The sequence below is a fragment of the Petaurus breviceps genome, unplaced genomic scaffold, assembly GCF_028583685.1.
Source record: "Petaurus breviceps papuanus isolate PSGF00001 unplaced genomic scaffold, PetGlider_PUasm1.0 224, whole genome shotgun sequence".
Taxonomy (NCBI): Eukaryota; Metazoa; Chordata; class Mammalia; order Diprotodontia; family Petauridae; genus Petaurus; species Petaurus breviceps.
In genome coordinates, this window is record NW_027185887.1 from 8,407,298 (window position 1) to 8,433,918 (window position 26,621).

The window sequence follows — 26,621 nt, forward strand, 5'->3', positions numbered from 1 at the left end:
CTTTGTTTCCTTTGCAAACTGCTCTAAAACTTGTTACCATTCACTTGAACTGGTGTAGTACCTTCATTCAAAGCTCTCTACAATCTGGTGATCTTTTACTTTTTTGCCGTAGTTGTCACTCAGACCTCTTTGCCTCAGTTTTCTCATCTGTAAAATGAGCTGGATGAGGAAATGACCAAACATTCCATTATCTTTGCCGAGAAAACCCCAAATGGGGCCACGAAGAGTTGTACATGAATGAAAACAACTAACAACAACAAATAGCGAGTATGGTCTTTCTTTTCTACCCCTTTCAGTTTATTGTAAGCCTTTCTTGGTTCTCTGCCTCCCATCCCTCCAGTCCCCCACTCCCATTACACAATATTTTGCTCATACCTCTTATGTACTTATGGATTGTTTTATGTTACTGTTATTTGTGCATCATCCCCCATGAGGCTAGTGCAAGCAGTGAAAGCTAGTTGATCTAAACTTTGTATCTTCCTTCCCCCAGAGTTGCTTTTAAATATTTGAATTACATTTTTAAAAATCTACAGATAAAATGAAAAGGGAGAAGGAAACTGTTTTTGGTCAGGAGTTGGATTCTACAGGGGAAAGAGGAAAAGTGATAAAATTGGATGTGTCTACAAAAGATATTGATTAAAAGAGGTAAAATTTAACAAATATGAGTAGTGGGGAAACAAAAGAACACTGAATTTGAGAGCTTCAGTTCAAATCCCACCTCTGCCTTTTAACACCTGTGTGACTATGGGCAAGTCATTTAACCTCTGTGGGCTTGAGTTTCCTTATCTGTAAAATGAGAAGATTGGGCTAGATGATGCTAATGACCCTTTTAACTCCAGATAGTATTCTAGGAACATGATCCTTTCCCCCTGCAGAAAAAGGTGGTAGAAAAGAGATGTTAGGTCAGATGGTTCCCTCTGCTGGCCATCAAGTGAGAAGTCAACCCCCCAGTTTGCTTTCATCTAGTGGTATTTGGAAGTAGGAAAAGGAGACAAGTATAGATAGCCATTCATATATGAAAGTCATTCTATGACTTTGCGTGTGTTTAGTTCTAGAAGTGATTAGTATAGTCTCTGAACTTTTGTGACCTACTTATAAATCTTTTTGGAAAATATTACACAGATATACAAACTTAAAAAAAAGAGAGATAAGTGATTTATGACACAAAGCCCTTTCTTATTTCCCTGTTTAGCTAGGGTGGAGTTGTCAGTGCACCTAACTCACTTATCCTGGTACATCAGAATAAAGAAGCCTGACTTTAGTGTCCATGCTATTCTTTTATATTGCATAAATATAAAATTCTTTTTTTTTATCTATGCCTTCTGTTTTTATACCACCTTCATTAAATAAATTTCTTTCTCCCCACTCCCGACTCTAGCTTTCCTTTGTAATGACAAGTTAAAAATTTTGGAGAAAAAAGGAAGTTCATCAAAACCAACAAACAGTGTGCTGTGTCTGATAGCATGTACAATATTTTACACCAGTACTCCCATACATTTTCAATGAAGTGATGAAAGAATTGCATTTTATTAACTCTTCTCTGGGACCAGATTTTATCATTATAATTATATGGTGTTTAGCTTTTTTGTGTGTGTATATAGTAGTTATGTGCATATTGTTTTCACAGTTCTGCTTACTTTATCCTGAATTGACTAATTTAAGTCTTCCCTATGCTTCTCTGAATTCTTCATACTGACCATTTCTTAAGGTATAATAAGATTTCATTACACTCAGGTACCACAAATTTAGTTGTTCCTCAATCAGTGGTTTCCTATTTTCTTTCTGGTTTTTTACTGCTGTAAAACTGCTGCTGTTAATATTTTTGTATATAAAGGACATTTCTTTTTTCTGTCTTTGGCCTGTTTCAGATATATGCCTGACAATGGCATCTCTAGATGGGAGTAGACATTTTTATTTAGTTTTAAAGCCTGATTTCCAAATACACTTCTGCTTTTTAGGGTAGTTCTTGTTCTGTTGGGTTTGTGTGTGTGTGTGTGTGTGTGTTTGTTTGTGTGTCTGTGTCTGTGATATTTCACCGAAGAGCTCCAGATGTTGAAATTCTTTCCACCACAGCATGTTGGCAACTGATCTACAATTAGCAGACTTTGCTGCTGGAGACAAATTAAGAATTCAAGTGACTTGCCCAAGGTCCCACAGATAAGGAATATCAGAAGTAGGACTTGAACTCTAGTCATAGGATCAATGATAGATCTGGAAAGAAGCTATGAGGCCATTTAATTTAACTGCCTTGTTTTGTACCAGGTCTTCTTGATTCCAAGGTTAATCCTCAATCCCCTGCTCTCACCTATGAGATTAACGTATCTTGAGTTAGTATGAGAGTATCTTTATAAGTTGTGGTGTTTTATGGTTTGTGGGTAGTAGTTTTTTTTAAAACAAGAACTGATATAAATGGAAACAACTTGATTTTGGTCTACTTTTTTTTTTTTTAAAGGATATTCCTACTTACGGAAAAAATTCTACTTAATTCTTTGGATTCCGATTACAGGTTCAAATTTAGCACTATGAAAGTGAATAATCATAAATGTAAATTCATTCACTTAGGTTAAAGTTTTTCCCATACACAGTGGTGTAAACATTGTAAATGTGGGGGGAAAAAACCAAAACAAACTTTGGTGAATGCCTAGCTGACTGCAGGCCTAAGAGTATTGTGACTGACAAAAAAAAAAAAAAAAAAGCTACTGTTGTCAGTATAGCATAAATTTGTGTAATTGGAGTATCCTGCTCTCATCTAGAAATAGTAGAAAAGCTCAGCTTTTGTATATTGTTACCTAAAGTATATTAAAAAAAACACACACACAGCAAAAAACTACTGCTGTTACAAGAGAAGTATAGCAAAAGGGAAGTAACAGTACTACTATAGCCTTTGTTGGATATACTACATATAGAGCAATATCTTCAGTTATGAGCATCACATTTTAAGAGAAATATCACTAAGTGAGCAGGAGAATAACCAGAATGGTGATAGGACTGGAAAACATATTAGATAAGAAGTAGCTAAATAAACTGGAAACCTTAAGTCTGGAGAAGGCAGAAGAGCCCCCTTGTAGCAGGGGGGTTAATGTCATTGTGTAGTTTCAGATGACAGGACTGTGCTTTAGGGAGTTAGATTTTAAGTAAGAGTGAGGAAATAACTTTGTCACTGTTAGAGTTGCCCATTGGAATGGGCTTCTTTGTGAGGTGGAAGTCCTGTCCCTAGATATTTTCAGATTTAAATTTAATTGTTAAACCAAGGTTGTATAATAGTTCTTAGCTTTATGTTAATACCTCTGAAAGTATATCATATAACTGTTTTCAGGGATAACAAAAAGTAGCCATAACTTTGTGATGAATGAAGTGCAAGAAAAACAAAAAGCTTATGTATACAATTAAAAATATTGTGGTTTTATTGTGGTGGGAAAATGTAGCTAGATTTGTATCTGTATAGTAGGAATGCTATCTAAGGCAAATTTACATGCCTTTTTGGATATTTTTTAATATTTTGCAACTTAAAGTATAATAATAGTTTTAAGGTTTTGTAAAGCATCATTTCTTAAATATTTGTTCAATGTATTTCTTTTTCAGTGTATTTAAAAAAAAAACTCAAACATTGTAGAACACACTGATTTAGCAATAGAAATTGAAGTAGGGTTAAAGTCACATTAAAGGGGGTGGCTAGGTGGCACAGTGAATGGAGCACTGGCCCTGGCGTCAGGAGGACCTGAGCTCAGATCCAGCCTCAGACACTTAACGCACACAAAAAAATCCTAGCTGTGTGACCTTGGGCAAGTCAATCCAAAAAAAAAGGCCAAAAAAAAAAATCACAGTAAAGAAAGACTTAACCTAAATCTGAAGCAGAGGGGACAGAACATTATCTTGAAGAAAGACACTTTCTGTTAATCTTTAAGAAATACAAACTATGAAGCAGTTGCTAGATATGAGGAATGTCATTTCTCTTGTAAAAGAGGGTTGGGATTCAATGGCAAAAGAGTGTGGATTTCTCGTTAGGACTATGACCAATAATAGAACTTGGTCTTTTAGAGTAGTGGTGTTAAATTCAAATGAAATGGGGTCCACTAATCTGTATATAAGCATTCCTGTGGGCCAGTTTTTAACTTAATTTTTGAAATGCAATGTTACCTATGTTTTATTGTATTTTTATTTAATTATTTCCCAAATTACATTTTAACCTGGTTTGGTCTGCTGTGTTTGACAGTTCAGTTTTAGACTATAACCACTAGTATGAATTGCTATTAGTGTTAATATATTCTGAAAAGGACATTTAAAAAAAGCTTAAGTATATTCTTGAGTGGCAACCTTTGATTTAAGTATTTAATTTTTAAAAAGGGTAACATCTTAAAAACTGGGATTTTTCTGGTTTTAGTTAATAGCTTAAATTTAGTGTTCTAAAGATTTTAGATTTTTTATTAGTCTCTGCAGAAAAGTTATATTTCCATTTTTAATTTTTTGGTTTTTTTTGGAGGAGGGAGGGCAGGGCAATTGGGGTTAAGTGACTTTCCCAAGGTCACACGGCTAGTTTTTGTGTCAAGTGTCTGAGGCCGGATTTGAACTCAGGTCCTCCTGACTTCAGGGCCAGTGCTCTATTCATTGTGCCACCTAGCCACCCCAGTAATATTTCCATTTAACTTCTGAATATTGTATTATTTGATAGTGATTGTGTGTGTGTGTGCCTCCTTATACAAGGTATCCCAAAAGTCTTACTGGGGTTTTAAACTATTAAAGTTTATAAGTGCACTAAGACATTTGGGATATTCTCTAACTCTATGAGTTGCAGAAAAGTCACTGATTTTTATTGGTAGGAGTTTTTTCACTAGAAGTTTCTTATAATAATGGAATCAAAGATCCAGTCCAAAAATCTTTTAAACAAATACGCTGAAAGTAATAATTATTCTAGGCACATTCTATAAAATTCTCCTCTGCTTTAGTGCATTGCAAACAGTTGAGGTAATTTGCCTTGCTTTCTGTTGCTGATGTGGTACCAGGTGGCACATCGTAAGAAGAGTATAGTAATAGAGAGAAGCTTATATTTTTATATAACACTATGTGCTTTACTAATGTTTTCCTTCACAATGTGTAAAGTAGGTAGCATACAGATAGGGAAACTGAGATTAGTTATTTACTAATAGCCAACCAATCACCAAGTATGGGATCTGAGACTTAAGTTGAAGTCTCTCGACTCCCAGTTCAATGTACTTTGCCATGTTTAATCTACTGTTTGGGTTAATTATGCTATTAAACTGTTTCATGTCACTGTTTTGCAGAGGTGTTCTGGTGAGATTAGAAGGATGTAGCCACCCAGTAGTTATGAAAGGTTTATGTGCTGAATGTGGTCAAGATTTAACACAGTAAGTATAATCATAGATGAAATATAAGTAAATTTGTTTGAAAATAAGCTGATTAAATGGGTAAGAAGAGAATGTACTTGAAATTCTCGTGGCTACAGTGTAGTAGTAAAAATAAATAAACCTAACTTGGATCTCTTTTGGTCTCTTATTTAGCATTGATATTTATCTGATACTAACTACAAATTTGACTTTTTTTGTTTAGTTATAATAAAATTGGCTTCTCTTTTTATTGGTAGTTTGAAGGCATGTAAATCTAATTAAGAAAGTAAACTACTTGACCTTGTAGTTTCTCTAAAAATGTGAACATGATGACAGACAGATATAAAAAGCTTTGAACTGTGTATGCCAAAAGCCTGGGAGGGACATGGCATAGCTTGAATTGACACTTGTTTGTCTGTCTGCCTATCTTTGGCTCAGGACTGAGTGATCAAAATTAAATTCTTTTAGGTAAATTAAAGGCAGGCGTAGCAAAAAAAAAAAATCTATAAGACTGCGAATATTTTACCAAGTCTGTTACATTGGTTAAAAAAAATCTTATTCCTTAGCTATCTTAATTTGATTTTCATGTAAACAATCAACCATAAAAATTAAACATGAATTTAATGCATATTCAAAGATATATAGTTATACTACTCCTACCTAACCTGTTAACTTAGAAACTAGGAAAAGCATTTTGATCCTATGTTTGAGGATCTAGCTAATGGGATAAGTAAACACATTAGTCAGACACATGGTTTGCTAAAACATTTAGAAAATTCCTAATCCCTCACTCACAAAAGGGATGCACACTTCACCCAAAATATTGGGAGTAATGAGAGGGTGACTAGGAGCATTTCATTTTAATCTTTCTTATGCCTATTTTGTTTAGAGCATTGGACTAAATATTATGTTGTATGATAGTTTGAATTAAATATTTTATGTTATAATAGTTGCTTGAAGTGAGAACAAAAATCTCTGAAGTTGGACAAATGTTAACCTCTTTTCCCAGTTTTCCAACATTAACATTTTCCTAGAGAATTTGTAATATATAGGGAAAAATTATTATTCAGATAAAATTAGTAACTGTAAAAGGGAAAAGAGAATGAAAGGACATAGAACATCCATTCCCTTTTATATAATCAAGGCATTATTTGAAAGGGGTAAATGAGTGGACTATCTGGGAAAATTGCCACCTACAGATTTTCCTCAGTGTTGTCTGCTTCTTGATTTTTTTATGTTGGACAATTTAGTTTTTCCCTGATAGTTATATGCTGTGTAGTAATGCTGAGATGTGTTAGACTTGTAGGAGCTCCAAAGGAGAAATTGAAGTGCTGATTTTTGTTGAAAACTTAGAAGGGAATATGTTTGTCTAATAGCATCCATTGGTCAAAGGATCATAGATTTAGAGCTGTGATAAAACACTTAATCTTGCTGGTGTAAAAATGAGGTAAGCAGTGTTATTCTGTTTTCAGGCCATTATGATCCTTTGATCTCTTTCATATACTGGGCAAGTAAAAAACAAATACATTGTTTCCAATAAAGCCTTGCATCTATCACTGTCTATCATCTGTCACAATGAAATCTCTTTCTGATGAATGGACTTATCTTAGCCCACTCATTTTCCAGTAAAGTGGAAAATTTAGATACTTTTAGAAATATAATAAAATTTTTAAAATTTGTTTTCCCAGAAGATAACAAAGTATGTCTATCCTTGTGCTTCATTAGGAAACATCTAGGATGCAACAGATAGAATTACTAACTAGAAAATCTTAGATTCTTGTATTATAATATACTTTTAAATAACTTGGGATAAAAGGAAAAATTATTAAAATAAAAATGCTTTATCTGGTTAAAAAATTTTTGGAACTGCTTATAGTTCAACTGTCATGTAAGATATAATTTCATATTTTCAGGTTTAAGTTCTGTAGCTTAATTTTCATAAAGAATTTTAAAAATAGTTAACTGGTTATTTGTTTAAGTTTTTCTGACCTTCAGTTCATTTCAATAGTCACATATTTAAAGCAACTCGAAAATATTCAAAAGTAAATCCTAAAACCCAAAGGTGGCTTCTTTAATCATGTGTAATTTGTACTTGTTCTGCATGTAGCTCAATAATATTGAAATGTGCTTTATTAAAACTAGATTTTTTTTCTTATTTTTTCTCTTTTTTTTCTTACAAAGGCTACAGAGTAGAAATGGAAAACAGCAAGTGCCATTATCCACAGCAACTGTCTCCATGGTGCATAGTGTGCCAGAACTGATGGTTAGCTCTGAGGTAATTTTAGTCACTTGGGGCAAAGATGGAAGATTTTGGAGGAGATTTCTTTAAAAAAAAAAAGTGAGGGGAATTTCTGTTTCATGTAAGCCAGCGTAATTGGAGGGAGGGAGGGAAGGAGACAGAGAGGGAGAGTGTGTGGAGGGGAGATATAAAATCACCTTTCTTTTTTTCAAAATTTCTTCATGTTAATGTTAGCTGTAAATCTTTTGTTTTTTTTTTTCAACCAATTTATTATGTTCATACAAAGCTGGCTACTGGGGTATGATTCTGTTCTCTCATTTTTCCAAAAAGCACTCTGTATTCAGATGACAAAATTACACTGATTAATGAATGGTTACATCAAGTTAATCATTGTAGGGATTTAAAAAAATTTCTTCTCTATATTGAGTAGGAAGCAGTATATAATATTATTGTCACATTTGACTTTCATATCATGATAAAATAACTATTTCCTCTGCCTTATTTTGCTTAATTTAAAAGCCACTTTTGGTTCAGCTATAACTCACAAATAGAATCTGCTTTAGGGATTTCAATGGCAGAGAGTAACAGTCTCTTTTAGTTAGTGTTTCTGATCTTTGGAAAGTTAAGCAGTGAGTTTAGATTGTCTCAGAAAGAGTAAATTTTTTTTAAGTAGTCCTGAAAGGGAGCATTCTTGCTTCTCTTTTTAAATTCTGTTTTGCAGTTATCTTCCAGTGTTGTCTACTTTTTTCTCATAATAGAAGGATTGCTCTTAAACAGTAGGGAGTGTTTCGTTTTTGTCTTTGTATCCCAATTTGTCACAAAGTATCTGGCATATAGTAATCGTTCAGTAAATACTTGTTAATTGATTAGTTTCTGTTACAACTTTGCTTCTTCTTCCCTTCCCTTCCCTAATATTATTTGCCCCTTCACCTTGTTTTAGTTTTAACTTAGGATAGGTTAACAGCCATAACCAAGCTCTCTAGAATTTTTAAAAGTGATATAGGACATGTTGGGAAAATAATTTTGTGCCTTTTCTTATTTTTCTCTCTACCATATATAGTTACTAAGTGAAGCTATTAGAATTTAATTGTTAAAGTAGCATTATTCATCTTGGATATTCAAAAGAGATAACATTACTATCACATCCTTTTATACAAAAGGTGTTTTGATACCTGTTTAAACATTTTTTTTTTACTCCTACATTTTAAAGACAGAAGACTTGCAGGGATTTTTGTGTGTATGTATGAGAACTCTAAGGCTAAGTTCAAATCTTAATACTTTCCAGAAATTTTATTACTTCAATTTTTATTTCTGTTTTTCCCTAAACTTTTCCCATTATAAAATAAAAAGCAACTTTGTATTCTGTTTTTGTCTCTACAAATTTTATAATGCCAAAATTTTCCTTATTTGATTATATTCCTCCATTTAGTAACTTTCCTTGATAATGCTCTGTGTCCTTGAAAGGCATGAAGTATGGTCAAGAAAAGAAGAAGGAAAGGGGAAAAATAAATTAGAAGGGAGATTAGAAAGGTAAGAAAAAAGAGGGAAAGTTCCATGGCAGAGGGAATTATGGCCTAACGACAGTCACTCAGTGTCAGTATTTTGTCTTTTTCAGTATGATATGGGTACTTGCTCCACCAGTACAAATTGCAACCCTTTGATACGGTCTTGTTCTTGTACTCTTGAGTGTTTTAACTACTCCTTTATTGTCTTTTCTACTAAAAATAACCCACTTATTGTAGTACCTTGTTTCTGAAGAGAATGTTTGCTCAGTGCTAAATATGACTTATTACACTTATGCTGCAATATTTGAAGTTACAAGAAACAACTTAGACTTTGTATTTTGTACTTAATCACATTTAGAAGTATTAGTAAATGACGTTTTATTAGGTGGGTTGTCCTATTAAAATATGTATGTGTACATATATACGTGTGTGTGTGTGTGTGTGTATGCACTTCTCCAAGTTATTTTGTGATAGGAAGGCAGTCTTAGGATTTTTTTTTAACTGAGATCTCTTTTGTATAAGTATCAGCCAGTTTTCTGCAGGTGTCTGCCAGTGTTTAAACAGGGTTGAGACTCTGCTTGACCTGAAGCCTTTCAGTTTGTGACTCATTGTGTTGTTGTTGTTCTGTTTGTATTTTAGCAAGCTGAACAACTAGGCAGAGAAGACCAGCAACGACTGCACCGAAACAGAAAGCTTGTCCTTATGGTAGATTTGGATCAAACGTTAATTCATACTACAGAGCAACAGCGTTGTCAACAAATGTCAAACAAAGTAAATGATGATACATGTAACAAATAATTTTATTAAAATATTTGCTATTTCTTTAGATAGAGTAAGGCTTTTATGTTTTGCCATTCTTTGTTTCCATTTTTTCCTTTGTCCTGTTGGCAGCATTCACTAGATCCCTTAAAAGGTATTATGTATACTTTCAAGGCAAGGAGCGTATCTGGTTGCATTACAGTGGGTATATTTCAGTGCACCCAAAACCATATACTTTATTGGAATAGGTTTATATTGGATTATCCCTGCAGTGACTTGACTGTTTGTACTAAAGATAGGAGAGTTCCTCTAGCATTTAAGTTGAGTCAAGTAATACTTTTTTTTCCCATATCTATCATGTAGAATGTATTCTTGGTGTTAATTTGGGATATTAAAAGGCATATGATACAGTCTTTATCTTAAGGAGCTTATAGTCTAATTGAAAAGACAAGATACATTTAAAAATAATTAACATGGCACTATAATAGTAAGTGAAACAAAGGTTTCAGAGGAAAAGGAAGGAAAAAAGAGTCATTTTGAATTAGCTTAATCAAGGAGACATTTAGAGAGGTAATATTTGATCTGGGTCTTGAAGGATAGTATTAAGATGAGTTAAAGCAGAGAGGTCAAACACCTACCTTCAGATGTGAACACATCACTCCTGGATACAGCTTGAACCAGATTAAAATGTAATATTTTAAATTAAATTAAATGTAATATTTTAAAATGAAATATTTAACAAGATAAATACAAATACAAGAAAACAGATAATATTACGTTTTAATACTAAGTCAGTTGATAGCCAGCAGGGATTCCTATGTATACAATTAGTGGCCCCTGTTTCTACTTAAGTTTGACACCACTGGGTTTTAGGAAGACATGGAAAGGCATGAATGAAACTAAGAAGATAGGGATGCTCCGTAACCAGTTTATGGGACCATAAGTATACCAGTCTTACTGAAGCAGAGGGTTGTTTTAGCCAAGAAGAGGGAATGAGTCCTAGAGAGGTAGTTTGGGACTAGAGGACCTTTAAGGTCATGCCTAACAAGGGCAGAAATGGGAGCAATTGGTAGAAGTAGATTTTAACTTGAGATACAGAAAAGCTTCCTAATAATGGCTTTCTGAGTGGTGGCGTGCGGTGCTCCTCTGGTGGCAATGGTCCTCCTTCACTAGGGGTTTCAAGCCAAGACTGAATCACCACATTTGGGGAACATTGTCGTAGCAGGAAATTGTAAGTCACTTATAAAGTGGAATCTGTAGCTAAATGGTGAGATTGTAATTCTGAATTTGGCATTTATCCTATTGACATTTTAAAGTGGATTTAATCTGGGAAGGGATATGTAGAAAAGTGTGTTGCATGTTCTTACTGTGCAGTTGCTTAATCCACTCTGTAAAAATGGCTTGTGGGGCGGCCAGGTAGCACAGCGAGTAAGAGCACCGGCTTCAGTGTTGGGATGACCTGGGGATCAAATCCCGGGATCAGACACTTAGCACCCACCCAGAAACACCTGGCCGTGTAACCTTGAGCAAGTTACTTAACCTCAATTGCTTTAAAAAAATGACTTGTATTTGTTAGGTTTTGGAGTTTGTTTTTTTAAATTAATTGAAGATGATTGTAACATTTGGAGACCTGTGTTTTAATCCAAGACAAATTTAGGAGTAGGTAGTTGCAAGAATACTCTTAAAGTTGATATTGGTCATAATAATAATGGAGTTTCCCAGAAAAATAAAGATACCTCTAGTTAAATGGCCAACAATGAAACTGTTTACCCTTAGTGGGCAACAGTAATTTTAAAATTTAAAAATAACAAAGCTATGTACATATCATAAATTAGCACTTATATTTCTAAGGGTTTTTAAAAGTTTTTTGGGGGGGAAAACTAGATAAAGTAAAAAAAATTAGATAAAAGTTGCTTAATTTCACATTAAGTCTTTATAGACTTCATAGACCTAGTTTATAATCATTTAAATTGGTCTGGGTTGAAATTTGCCTAGTTTCAATTATAATGAATAAGTTAATGTCATCAACAAAATTGTGGAGAACAATTCTACTTAATTGGAGAACTATTAACATATTAATGATATTTACATGAAAGCATGATGATAATGTTACTCACAAGTAGGCCTTAAATACATATTAAAGATGGCCTTGTAAGACCTCTTTCTGGATGCTTTACATTTTTTTTTTCCTAAGTTAAAGCTACATTTCCTTAAAAAAATTTACAATTCAAACTTCAATAAATTAAGCCTCCTTAGTTAGATTAAGTTTACTATACATGATTGTGTCTTTGGAACTTTTCATCCAAAAGGAATACAAACATTCTTTATGTTTATAGCTATTATAACTGCCCCTCGTTTTGTTTTTTAGTAGTTTGGTTTTAAATACATTTATCAGTTTATTCAAGTTTCACATGAATCGGGTCTTCTGTTTTGAAATAATTACAATATGAAGAAAACAACTACCTTTATACAAAATCTTTTAGGGAACTTATGTTAACCATTATACAGAACATTAATAGGGATTAAAAATTCTGGAACTTGAATAATCACACCATTGTATATCTGAAGAAGGGAAGGAGAAAGTTCAAAAGTAGAGCAAATTGTTATATGAGATGCAAGCTTAGCAGATAATTTGGCATGATACCTGCTTACTATTTATGATGGTTATTTTTGAAACCATTTATAAAGATTTTTAAACGTATCATGGTCAACTAGCAATAATAATGGGCCAATAATTTGGCCCACTGTAACCAATAATTTAGAAGTGTTCTAACATTATGTTGCATTAAGAACAAATAGGATCCAACTCAAGTTACATTTTAAAGGTATTGTCCCTAATAAGATTGACAAGAAAATTTAATGATAATAAGTTGTTACTCTCATCATTTCTTCTTTCCCTCTAGGGTATATTTCATTTTCAGTTAGGCCGAGGTGAACCTATGCTACAAACTCGGTTACGTCCTCATTGCAGGGAATTCCTAGAAAAGATTGCCAAACTATATGAATTGCATGTTTTCACCTTTGGTAGCCGGCTTTATGCACATACTATTGCAGGTAAGCAGTATGATTAAGAAGCTGCGAAATATTTTGCTTAATTTGACATAATGTGACTTATTTTTATTTTGATATTTTAACTAGGATGTGGAGCATAGAAATTCAGGCTAGCAGGGACTTGAATGCTACTTAGTCCAGCCCTCTAATTTTACGTGCAGGGAAACTGAGGCCTAGGGAGTGGTAATGACTTACCCAACATCACGGTATCAGAGCTGAGATTTGAATCTAGGTCTTTGACAGAAAATCTATTGCTCTTTGTATTACATTATGCTGTCTCTTGATATATTATCCTTCTTCAAATGTTGTAGAAGAATTGCCCTGAGTTTTGTAAGGATCAAGTCAATAGATCAAAATTAATGTGTTTTTTTAACCTTTCTTGAACTGAACTGTCTTGGTTTAATCCTTATGATAAATAACCAAAGTGGTTAAGGAAGCCACTCTTGCATTACTCTCTTGCATTTTATATTATTTTCAGTCACAGCACTCAGCCTCCAGTTAGATCTAGAATGTCCCAAAAGTCTTCATGCAGTATTAAAACTCTTAAAGTTTAAAGATGAAGACTATAAGAAGACTTTTGGGACACCCTGTATAATATAAGCATCAGTCTTAGGTTAGAATGGTTACTTGGACACTAAACACAGTTACCACTTACTGTATTTTTGGCCTGAATTCCTATATTTCTGGCTAATGGACCTTGGGACCAGAGTCTGGTTTGTTCACAATGATACTGGTAGGGTAGAAATAATGAGTGTACAACTATGTTTATTTTCCTTAGTTGGAAATAATTTTAGAAATATACAGAGGGATGTTTTGACAGGGTTTTTGTTTTTTTAAGCTATAGTGAGTACTTAAATAGTACTTCTTTCTATGAAATAAGCCTATTTCATTTGATACCAGGAAGGCCACTGGGTTGATCAGTGCTAACACTGAATATTTTATATTCTCTTGTGTTTGCTTAAGCAAGTGTCATTTGAAATTGAGATTTTTTTTTTACGTATTCATATGCTCATATACCCTCATATATAGACATATATATATTTCTGTTCCCTTCAACTACTGAGAAAAGTTTCATAAGTTACAATTATTGTTTTTTCATGTAGGAATGTTAATAGTTCAACTTTGTTAAGTTCCTTATGATTTCTTTTCCCTGTTTACCTTCTCATGCTTCTCTTGCTTCTTGTATCTAAATGTCAAATTTTCTATTCAACTCTGGTTTTTTCATCAAGAATGCTTGAAAGTCCTCTATTCCACTGAATGACCATATTTTCCCCTGAAACATGATACTCAGTTTTGCTGGGTAGGTGACTCTTGGTTTTAATCCCAGCTCCGTTGATCCCTCAGTATAGAAGCTGCCAGATCCTGGGTTATCCTGATTGTGTTTCCACAATATTCAAATTGTTTCTTCCTGGCTGCTTGTAATATTGTCTCCTTAATCTGGGAATTCCAGAACCTGGCCATAATATTCCTAGGGGTTTTCTTTTGGGGATCTTTTTCAGGAGGTGATCAGTGGATTCTTTCAACCTCTATTTTGCCCTCTGGTTCTAAAACATCAGGGCAGTTTTCTTTGAGAACTTCCTGGAGGATGATTTCTAGGTTCCTACTTTGATCATGGCTTCCAGGTAGTCCAATAATTTTTAAGTTATCTCTCCTGGATCTATTTTCCAGGTCAGTGGTTTTTTCCATGAGTTATTTCACATTGCCTTCTATTCTTTCATTTGTTTGGATCTGTTTAACAGCATCTTGATTTCTCATAAAGTCATTAGCTTCCATTTGCTCCAATCGAATTCTGAAGCAATGATTCTCCTCAGTGAGCTTTTGAGATTCTTTTTCCATCTGGCAAATTTGGCTTTTTAAGGCATTCTTCTCCTCATTGCCTTTTTGAGCCTCTTTTGCCATTTGAGTCAGTCTGTTTTTTAAGGTATTATTTTCCTCAGTCAGGCTGTTGACTCTCATTTCATAATTTCCTTGCATTGTTCTCATTTCTCTTCCCAATTTTTCCTCCACTTCTCTTATTTGCTTCTTAAGGTCCTCTATGGCCTGTAACCAGCTTGTATTTTATTTGGAAGCTTTTGGTGCAGGAGTTCTGACTTCACTGTTTTCCTCCTGTTCCATGCTTTGCTCCTTTTTGTCCCCAAAATAGGAGTCTAATGTTGGACTCTTCTGTCTGCTTTGTTTTCTTTGCCTGGTCATGTCGCCCCTCAGTCACTTGACCGGTAGGCTTTTTGCCACAGTAGGACTCTGCCACCAGACAGGGGAGCTTTCGTCCCAAATGCTGGAGTTTTCTCAGCTGCCGGAGGTATTAGATGGGTACCCTCTCTGAGGTCTCCACACACTCTGGCAAGCTGGACACACGCCCCAGGACTTCCACTGTAGACCGCAATCCAGATCCAAGAAGGTTAAAGCAAGAGCAATTGCCCCTCAGACTGGTGCTTGGTCTTCCTACACTCTGTAGGCCAGGAGCTGAAGCTGCCACGTGGCACCAGCTGGCTGTGCCAGAGTCTCAGAGGCTTTTCACCCTGGGGGCAAAAGCCACGCACTCCCACTTGCTGGGTCCCAAAGTCCAGACTGCACTGACCTCTCACTTTGTCCTTCGCATCTATGTGTTGATAAATCTGGAAACGGCCATAGCTGCTGCTGATCTGGAGTCCCTCTGGCCGGAGACTGGTCACGCCCACCCTGGGGCTAAAGCCTCAGTGTGGCTGGGCTCAGCTCCTAGAGTGCTGTGCTGGCCAATTCCTGCTGGCCTGCTGGGCTGTCCTCAGTGGGAGGTTAGCTTCTCTGTGTCATTTTGTGGGTTCTGCAGCTTCAAAGTTTGTTTAGAGTACCCTTTTTACATGATCCTGCTTCTGCTCTGCCATCTTGACCCCACCCCCTGAGATTGAGATTTTTTTTTTTTTTGCCTTTTGGAGGGCAATTGGGGTTAAGTAACTTGCCCAAGGTTACATGGCTAGTTTTTTTGTGTGGCTGTTAAGTGTCTAAGGCCGGAACCGAACTCAGGTCCTCCCTACTCTGGGGCCAGCGCTTTACTTACTGCACCACCTAGCCACCCCCTATTGAGATATTTTTTAATCATCTTTATGGGACATGTAAAATAAAAGTTATTTTTGCTGTAGCAATGCTGAACACTTGATGGCAGTGTTGTTCGTAGAAATGATTTGTGAGAAAATATTTTTTATTTTAGTTCATTGTATAGAATTGAGGTCAAAGTTAAAGGGCATTCATCTGTTCCAGAAAGATCATTAAATATGTCTATTTTACAAGGTTTGAGAAAGGGACTACACACAACTCTTGATATATGCCTTTCCCTAAACCAACCTATAGCAATCTATTTTTATGATCAAGGCAACAGATAAGATTATTGTTTAACATAGAACTTTAAAGAGAGCCTTGATTCAGAATTTGATAGTTGTTTTTCTTGCTGAGTGCTTTTTAGTGTAGCTTGTAGACTGTCTTCTGATTTTGTAGAAAGAGTCTTAAGTGGTTTGCTTTTTAAAAAAATTGGAAATATTTTTACTTTTAAGAGTATTTCAAGCCTTTCTATGATTGAGTTTATTTTAGTACCTCTCAGTATATTTATGGATTTTAAACCTTTGAAGGCTCAAATTTAGCTAAGCCACAAGGGTATTAGACTCCAGACCTCCTAACATTGCCCAGCCTAGACCCTAGAATTCAGCTGGCCTCCTGGGGCTGTCCAGGATGTGAGTATTCTGCTCTGGAATGACTTTAGAATTTACCAGGCTAACATCTTACCAGTCAGATTGGCTAAGATGAGAAAACAGGAAAATAACAAATGCTGGAGAGGATGTGGACAAATTGGAACACTAATGTATTGCTGGTAGAGTTGTGAACTGATCCAACCACTCTGTAAAGCAAGCTGGAATTATACCCAAAGGGCTATAAATAATTTCATACCCTTTGACCCAGCAATACCACTTCTAGGGTTGTATCTATCCCAAAGAGCTCATAGAAGTGGGAAAAAGACCCATATGTACAAAAATATTTATAGCAGCTCTTTTTATGGTAGCAAAGAATTGGAAATTTAGGGGGTGCCCATCAATTGGGGAATGGCTGAACAAGTTGTGGTATATGCATGTTATGGAATACCATTGTGCAATAAGAAACAAGGAGCAGATGCACTTCATATTTACCTGGAGAGGCTTATATGATCTGATGCTGTGTGAGAAGAGTAGAGCCAGGAGGAATTTGTACACAATTACAGACACAACATATGTGTGATGACCAATCTTGATAAACTGGAGTCTTCTCAGCAATCCAGAGTCATAAGTCAACCCCAAAAGACTCATGATGGAGAGAGATGTTTACATCCAAAGAAAGAACTGAGATTGAAGAAAACTACCTGCCCTTTTTCTTTTTCTTGTTTGGTTTTGTTTCATCTTTCCCATTCTTCGTTCCATCTGATACAATCCTTTATAACGTGACTAATGCCTAATGTGAAAGTATTTGCAGATACTATACTTGATTGTATGCCGCCGTGGTGGGGGTGGGGGGAGGGAGAGAAAATTTGAAACTCATGGAATTGTGGTAATTAATCTTATAAACTAAAAGTAAACAAATTAATAAAGACCAAAAAAAAAAAAAAGAATTTAACAGGCTAGTAACTTTGCTGGGGTTGGGGTGAAGGAGATGGTAAGCAGAATAACTAGATACATTGATTATGTTCTTTATCAGTTTATCACTTGGGAGATATAATGAGATATCATTTCACTTACAGAAAATATTTGCTTTTAAAGTAGAGATTATTTTTTTTTACTTTAATCAAGAAATTCTACTATAAGAGCAAATGAATTGTCCGATGACGACTTTTTTTTTTTTTTTTCTTTTTGGAGGGGGTAGGGCAGGGCAATTGGGGTTGTGACTTGTCACACAGCTAGTAAGTATTAAGTGTCTGAGGCCAGATTTGAACTCAGGTCCTCCTGATTCTAGGGCTGGTGCTCTATTCACTGTGCCATCTAGCCGCCCCCCCCCTCCACCTTTACCCCTCGCCTACCATGACTAAACTTTTTAAAAGCCATAAAAATTTGTAAAAATTGAAGGGCATTTGCTTAGGCACTCAAATTCTCAATATTTCTGGAATAAAAAGAACAGGGTTCTCTGTGAAATATCACAGACTCTCACCTTTGAAGTGACCAATTGGGCCCTTGAGTCCAGCTAGTACCTGAAGAGTCTTTGAGGGGTAATCTAGGTTCTGGAGATTCTAAGATAAAGTGAGACAGTTCCTGCCTTCATATTCTAATAGGGTATACATGTGTATAGGTATTTATGAAAAGCCCTGCAAAAGTGATTTGAGATAATGTAGGAGGGGGCCCAGATTAAGAAGGCGTTATCTGGACTAAAAGGCATAAAGTAGCAGGGCATGCCTGAGCTGAGTTTTGAAGGAGACTAGAAATTCCAAGAGGTAGAGATGAGAACAAGAGTTTATATTGGATCATTGAACTAACAGATATACTGAAGTTTACTGATGGAAGAGTAGGAAAATAACAGGTCTGGTAATTGGTTGGACTAGATAGCCACCTAAGCTGATTCTAAACCCAAGACTGTGATAAAGTATATGGAATCATGTACTTTTTATTCTAGAAATGTTGAGAACTTTAAAATAAAATATAATTGTCAAGTTTATTTAGGCTTCATTTAAGGCTTTATTTAAAGTTTAGCCACTGGGTGGCTCATTTGCTCTTAGAATAGAATAAATGTTTCTCAATTAGGGTACCAAAAAACCCCAGCTTGATCTCTAAAAAGCAAATATTATCTGTCAGTGGAATGTTAACTCTTACTTTTCCCACTAGATGAACTGGTAAAGAGCTCAATTAAGTATCCATTAGTCCCTTGCCCCTTTTCCTTCCCTTTTTCCCTGATCCCACCTTCCCCCACCCTTTGAAAAGCTATTGAATTCTATCTTGTTAATTCTTAAGTTATTGTAGAGTATAATACTCATATCCTGGACAGCCCCAAGAAGCCAGGTGAATTCTAAGATCTAGGCTAGACAACCTTGAAAGATGTTGAGTGGAATTGAATCCCAAAGGTAAATACCATTTTGGCCGAGCTGACCATGAGCCAGATAGTAGAGATGACAACCAAAAACTATCTTCTATCCTTTTACATTTTTAGTATGAACAATTGAATTATAATTTGGAAATCTTTTAGATTTCCCTGTATGATAATAGCCGATATTTATTTAGTACTTTTTAAAAAAATAAATTTTATTAAAAAAAATTTTTTTACTTACATTTTGGAGGGAGGAGGGCAGGGCAGTTGGGGTTAAGTGACTTACCCAAGGTCACATGGCTAGTAAGTGTTAAGTGTCAGGCTGGATTTGAACTCAGATCCTCCTGACTCCAGGGCCAGTGCTCTATTCACTGTGTCACCTAGCCACCCCTATTTAGTAGAGGCTGAGAGGTTAGTTGACTTACCCAAGAACACAGAGCAAATGTACGTTAGTGACAGAATTTAACCCTGAATTCCGGCCTCTAATATTACATTTACTGCAGCACACTGCCGAAGGTAATTTCTTAGAAAATATCATTGAGTTAATGTGTAAAATTGAGTAGAATCTGATAGGATCATAGATTTAGTTAAAAGGATCTTTAAAAGACTTCTAGTCCAACCCTTTCATTTTACAAATAAAGAAACTGAGGCTCAAAGAGGCTAGGTGACATTCCCAAGGTTACATACGTAGTAAGTGACTGAGCTAGGATTTACACCCAGGTCCTTTGACACCAAATCAGGTGCTTTTTTTCACTCTACTATATTGCTAATATAATATAATCTTAGTTTAATCTATATATTACACATTCATTTATGAAAGCTCTTTAGCTTTCAGTAGTGTAGTGACATGCTTAATGAAATAGGGTAAAAGATATGGTTTCAGTCAGTGAAGACTTTCCTTGTTTTGTCTTTAAAATTTCAATTATGATGAAACCAGAGGGGCAGCATGATAAAGACAGCCTGAGTTTGAATTCCAGCTCTGCCATTAGTGGTGTTATCTGGGGCAAGTTAACATCCTCAAGCCATTTCCTTTTTGAGATATTTCCTCATCTTTATAAGGGATTAATATCTGACCTGCCTACTTCACAGGGTTGTTGTGAGGCACACATGAAATAATTTTATTAAAAAGCATAAATTGATTTTTATATGGTATAAGATAATTCTGCTTGTTAAAATATTGACAGCACGTCATAAAATGAAATCTTTGGGAATTGTCAGCTCTAATGAGCTGCTGAGTAGAAAGGAATCATCTTCCTCTGTCATTCAAGATATAGTAGCTGAGTAGAGAAATTATTTTCATAACTCTTCATATGTGCTGAGAGCTTTTAGGGAATAACCAAGGGAAAAGATAAAGCTGGTTAGAATATTGCTTAGGTAGCTTGTGTTCTAGGGAAAGTAAGTTTGAAAAAAATTAATTGTGCAGTTAGAGAAACCACTTTTATTTTATACCTCCTCCAAATCTTGATTATGAATGCCTTTTTCATCTACATATTTTCCTGTTTCCGCTTAAAATATTTTATTATACTTTTTTAGCGAAACATTTTGCCATAAATTGGTTGAATTGAAAGTGACTTAGTATTGAATTTGAAAGCTTCAGATACAATTTTATAACAGATTTTTTCAGGAAAAACTATATTGTTTTTATGGCAAAACTTCATTTTTTCCCCTCAATTTTTTTTTATTATACCTATGTCCTTTTGTATCACTTTTTCCTAAAACTAATATAAAAAGTGACAAGTTAGGGGTAGCTAGGTGGCTCAGGGAATAGAGCACCAGCCCTGGAATCAGGAGGACCTGAGTTCAAATGTGACCTTAGATACTTGACACACTTACTAGCCATGTGACTTTGGGCAAGTCACTTAACCCCAATTGCACTCCAAAAAGCAAAAAAAAAAAAAAAAGACAATTTCAGTTCTCTGTACTTCCTAGCTAACTTGGTGCTTAGAATTAAGTAAAATAAACTTATGACTAAATATGTAAATCCTAATTAGTACAGTAAGCCTTACTTTCATCAAGTGATTAAATTAGTTTTTTGCTTTATAAATTCAAAGTAACCCAGAGCTCATTTTATACAGTGGATTCATTCTAGCTTGATTCTCAAATGTAAGAATTGCCCTTGGTTGAGTATCTATTAGATGGGAATTAACTCAAGCACCTGAGGAAAACAAATGCTTTCTCTTAAACAAGTGTAAAACGAAAGAGTCTTTTATTGTATAAGATGGAAGTACATTTTGCTTATAATAGCACTCAACTGTTTTGGGAGAATTGTGCTCCACATAAGCTCATAAATGAATATTAATAAGAATTATTTTTCTTAACTTGTTCTGTAATAAAGTTAGAGGTTGCATGGTAGAAAGTAACTTGCTAAGATTATAAGCCACAGAGAAGGTGCTGACCGGCCTTGGTAGGGGCAATTTCCTTACCCTGGAGTTCCCTGAAGATCACAAAATTATAGACCCTTTCCTTATATCTGGCCTCTCACTTTTTAATATAGAATTTCTTTGCCATTAACTTGAATTTTGTAGGATTTTGTGAAGGTGACATATGGTAGTGTTTCAAATTATAAAGTTAAAAAAATAATGATACTAAAGTGTTCCTTTTAAATACATTTTATAAGAATGAGACTGTACCATGCTGACAGCTCATATTTACTTGATTACCTACTTAATTTGTAATTATATTATCTGTTGCTTTTTTTTTGGCATAATAAAAAACAAGAAGTATCATAGAATGATTGAAATGCTATGTAATACAATGAAATATATAGCATTTTCTTTTAAACTTTTTATAACTTAAAATATTTGTCATATTAATAGTATAACATCCATTTAAATTGACTATCTTCCATCTAATTATCTTGATAACAGTATTAAACTTCTAAAGAACCTTCGTTTCAGTCCTATGGGTAACTTCTATCACTGATGCAGTTTATCACCCCATACTGAAGTAGACAGACATTTTGATTATCTGTGGCCCAAAAGGTTGGCCTCCATGTGTGGCCAGCCAGGTGACCTGGAAGTTCAACTAGGCTGGTCTTTGGGGGCAGGCACTTCCATTGTTGGTTCTGTTGTCTTAATCCTTTGATAGTGGGAAGACCTGCCAGTGCTTGTACTCTATTGGCACATAACCTTCAAGAAGACAGTCTTATATTCATGCTAAGATGAAGCATTCTAAGTATACTTTTAGGAAGAACACAGATTCTTATATTTAAAGTTGGAAGGAATTTTATTCCAACCCCTTCTGGCCTTCTGGCTGTTCCTTACAAATTGACATTCCATCTCCTGTCATTGGTTGTTACCACTTTCCTCTATACTTGTAATGTATTCCGTCCTTATCACCTCTTCTCAGAATCCCTAGCTTTCTTCAAATTGACAAACACCACTATCTACATGATGCTTTTTCTGATCTCCTCAGCTACTAGTGCTTCCCTACTCAGGCTACTTGGTATTTATTTAGTTTATAAATTACATGTACACATGTTATCCCCTATAGAATGGAAGCCATTTGAGGGCAGGGGTTGCTTCATTTTTGTTTTGTATCCCTTAGTGCAAAGTATATTAAGTACCATACTTAATAGAAGATTGTTGATTGATTGATTGGTTGATACAAATAAGAAAACTGAATTCTGTCCTGATCCCTCTTCTTTCTCCTTTGGTGACTGTATCATCCATCATGGATTTAATTCACAAAATTCCTTTGCACTCTCAGGCCTGGAATGCAATCTTCTCTTACTTTTGCCTCATAGAGTCTCTCCATTTAAGATGCTGCTCAAACTGTGTTTTGCATTAAAGCCTTTTCAGATTCTCTCTTCCTTGTAATTAACTTATACTTATTTTGTGTATGTCATATATTTTTATATACATACTTACATGTGTCCCTGTTATTTCCTCCAATAGAATACAAGTGAAAGTGTATGTGTGGGGTGGGGGTGGGGGTTGTTTGTGTTTTAAAGCATGAAAAAGGAGAAATCCTGTTTAGTCACAGTTTTATCGGAACGTACATATAAGTTATTTCTTTTCATCATACTTTTCAACTGTGACATTACAAAGGAAACTTAGAAGGTTTTACTCTTGCAAAATACATGAAATGACATTAGAAATACTTTAACTTGGCCTTTTTTTCTTTCAAAAGGTTTTTTAGACCCTGAAAAGAAGCTTTTTTCTCATCGAATATTATCAAGAGATGAGTGTATTGACCCATTTTCTAAAACAGGGAATCTTAGGTATGTATATGATTGTATGTACACGGTTATAGTTATCACTTTAGAGTCTTTTTTTTCTCTGAGAACAGAAAAGTTTTTGGTTGCCACTGTAAAATTTGCATTTTAAGAAGCATTAGGGTTATGGTTCCATTTAATCCCTTTCCTCTCTATTTAATTTTGTGAAACAAGTAATAACTTTGTATTCTGATGGGGAAAAACTTAATTATTCTTATTGTTATTACTTAGCCATGGTACTCTTGTTGCGGTGGAATCTTTTTCTAAGTCCTATTCAAATTGTAATTTCAATTTCCTCATCTGTAAAATGAACCTAATAATACTACCTGGCTCATCTCAGAATTGCTGGTAAAGTGCTTATTAAACCTTAAAACATTACGTAAGTGAATTATTCCATATTTCAAAACATCTTTAGCTTTTGTCTTTTGCTTTCCCCTCCTTTTTGTCTTTTCCCCAAGGCTCCTCTGCTTAAATACCCATTTAAATACTCTGCTTAAATCAATTAAAGGGGGGGAGGGGTGGTCTTGGGTGAGAGCTCATTGCAATGTTTCTGCAGTTGTGTGCAATTTTTTTCCTAAAAGGACAAGATATGTAGATTTCTATGTCTTCTAATTTATATCCCCAATTCTGAGAATATTTATTTTCATTTTTTTTTCTGTAACATGCCCAGCATTAAGTCCTGCAAATAGTGTAAGTGGATGATATATGAAAACTAAGGTATGACAGGTGCTCAGATTTGGAAGAATAGAGAACAGTGGAAGTTTGAAGAAACATTGAAGCAAGGGAAGGGATTTTAAGTGATAGGAATAGGTACTAAAGAAAAGAAGTAGAAGAGGAATAGGAGAAGGAAAGGACTGAGAGTCTAGACAAATATTAACCCTACAAGCTTGTCTCTAAATATATGAATAAAGCCATTTTGCTAAGGCACTGATTTTAAGTTTTCTATGATATTTGTATAGCTAAGTTCTATGACTTTCATTTTCTAAGGAACTGATATGTTAACCTAGCAGTGACTTACAAAATCATCAGCTACATTATCAACTCCTCTATCCCATATCCATCTCTTTATTTTTCTATTCCATGCCTTGAGTTTACTCCTGCTTTTATTTGATCCTGTCTACTTATTCCATGTTTCCTACAAAAGTTCTCCTTTCTGTTTGTATAGGAGTTACTATTTTTTTATATTCTAGGTAATACTACTTATTCCCTAAAAGGTATTTGAGGTTCTGTATCAAAAAATAATCAGAAGTTTTGTTTTTTCCTTAAATATTGACATTAGGCAGAACCTTCTGGATAATGTCAATATTTTTCCCTTGCCCTGCCCTGATTTACAAATAGTTATACCCATTTAAGTAGCCCTTGGATAAGTTTCCCTATTTTACAATAAAAAATTAGACAAGGCGACAAGCATTTATTAAGGCCTTACTGTGTGCCAGTCATTATGCAAAGTACTTGGAATACAAATACTAGCAAAAAGAAAGTTAACTGCCCTTAATGGGCTTGCATTCTGATGAAAGAAGACCACATAAAAAAGGGGATTGAAAAGCCTGAGGAGCAGTGTGGTAAGGGTAGAAGAAGAAGGTACTCACATAGGGTTTGGTGTTGATGTTTGAAGAGGCAGAGTATATCCAAGGGGAGAATGAAGGTTGGTCAGCCTGGGTCCCTCTTTACAGTGGAGGAGGACTATTCCAGTAGGAGAAGGACACAGGCACTGAGGGAAATTCTAAGGTCGGACTTCATCTGAGTTATGGTATTGTCGTCTGGAAACTCAGAAGTAAGGTTATGTATGTAGAATAGATGAAAAATTCCCTCTAATTTGTTACAATAAATGATCTTAGAATGGATTCTGTAGTTAGTACCTATTTATTTCAGTAACATCTTTCCTTCTCAGTAGGAAGTTCTCCTGGAGTCAATCAATAAACATTCATCAAGTGCCTACTATGTGCCAGGCACTATTCAAATCTGGCCTCAAATACTCACCAGCAGTGTGACCTTGGGCCAGTTTTCTTTGCCTCAGTTTTTTCAACTGTAAAATGAGGATAATTATAGCACCTACCTCACAGGGTTGTGGTAATAAGGATAAAAAGATATTTGTAAAGTACTCAGCATGATGTTTGGTACATGGTAGGTGCTACATAAAAGCTTATTCCCTTCACTTCCCTTTTAAGTGAATTGATATGGGAATGACAAGAGAGAACAGTTTTGGAGGTTGACATAAGAAAGAGGGGAGACAAGGCAGATACAGCTGGGTATGAACAAGCACTAACACCTCTGTGCAAAAAGTTGCCAGTTTTTCACTAATTTTTCCACCAATTCCCTAAGATCAAGTACCTTCTTTTTTTCTCTATTTCAAGCAAAGTAGCTAGCTAAATTACACTATTCATTCTCCTCTCTTCCCTTGTCCCCCCACCTTTTATATATTTAACTACTTTAGGGGCTGCAAAGATCTCTTTTCCTCTGGTTGCACACTTACTCTTAAAATATTCCATACCAGAAAAGGATAGCCGTATATACCTAGAGCTATTTGGCATTTCTCCCATTATTTTTCCATGCTCATTCTTTATTTTAAAGAAGGAAATATGGGGAGAAGTTGGGTAAACTAGAAAATTTAGCATTAGGTTACTGATCCTGTAGTTGGAATTACTCATCCCATTTTTACAGCATTCTTACCAAGTACTCCTTCAGATTCATTCTTCTAAAACTTAGCTTACCTTGTGTCAGAAGCCAAAATTTATTGGAACTAGGCATGTTCTGTATCAGGGTTGCTAAGTTAGTGCTGCAGTTAAAAACTAATTTCTGTATTCATTAATATCTATTGTAAATGTATACTCTCATAATAGACACTTTCTGATCAATGTTTGAATGCTTATTTTAAGAATTAAATTAATTTTTAAATAAAAAGATTTTCTCTCCCTCCCACTTTTCTCCCTCTCCACATTGAAAAAGAAAAAAGAAAACCCTTGTAGCAAATATGCATAGCTGAGCAAAGCTAATTCCTTCACTGAATATGTTTCTTTGTACCCTGAGACTCTTATCTTCAAGAGATGAGTAGCATGTTTCATCATGGGTCTTCTGGCATGGTGGTTGGTCATTGTGCTGATCATATTTGAATGCCTATTTTAAGACTGGCAAAACCCCCGATAGAAACATGAACACATTTAGAGAAAAGATGACCTATCACTTTTTTTTTTAAGGTAGGCAATGTCTTATATTCTCTTGTGTGTAGCTAGAATCTCTTACCTTCCTTAGAAGTCCAAAAGCATTGGGGAAAAGTGTAATTTTCGTATTTTCAAAAAATAATTTAAGGAGATTGGGAAAATTTGCATTGGCTCTTTTATAAAGAACTGAAAAGAAGGCTCTTTAGTGAGAGATTGGTAAATTATTCAGGAAGGGACTGTTTATTGGTAGTATTGCTTCTTAACCATCTCAATGGTATATATACATCTATCTATCTATCTATCTATCTATCTATCTATCTATCTATCTATCTATCTATCTATCTA

At 35.0% G+C, this 26,621-nt stretch overlaps 1 protein-coding gene across 3 annotated transcripts in view; it reads left to right on the forward strand.

Moving 5' to 3' along the window:
- Window positions 1-26,621, forward strand: part of CTDP1 (CTD phosphatase subunit 1) — a 188,535-nt gene that overhangs the window by 16,063 nt on the left and 145,851 nt on the right. For 2 of the 3 annotated variants that reach the window (XM_069095010.1, XM_069095009.1), the window contains exons 2-6: window positions 5,280-5,363; window positions 7,524-7,617; window positions 9,726-9,857; window positions 12,749-12,899; window positions 23,034-23,124. In XM_069095010.1, the coding sequence (XP_068951111.1) occupies window positions 5,323-5,363; window positions 7,524-7,617; window positions 9,726-9,857; window positions 12,749-12,899; window positions 23,034-23,124 (509 nt within the window). In that variant the 5' untranslated portion in view covers window positions 5,280-5,322. Of the gene's footprint in view, window positions 1-5,279; window positions 5,364-7,523; window positions 7,618-9,043; window positions 9,112-9,725; window positions 9,858-12,748; window positions 12,900-23,033; window positions 23,125-26,621 lie in introns of those variants that run through there. The other variant, XM_069095011.1, reaches the window with a different exon arrangement.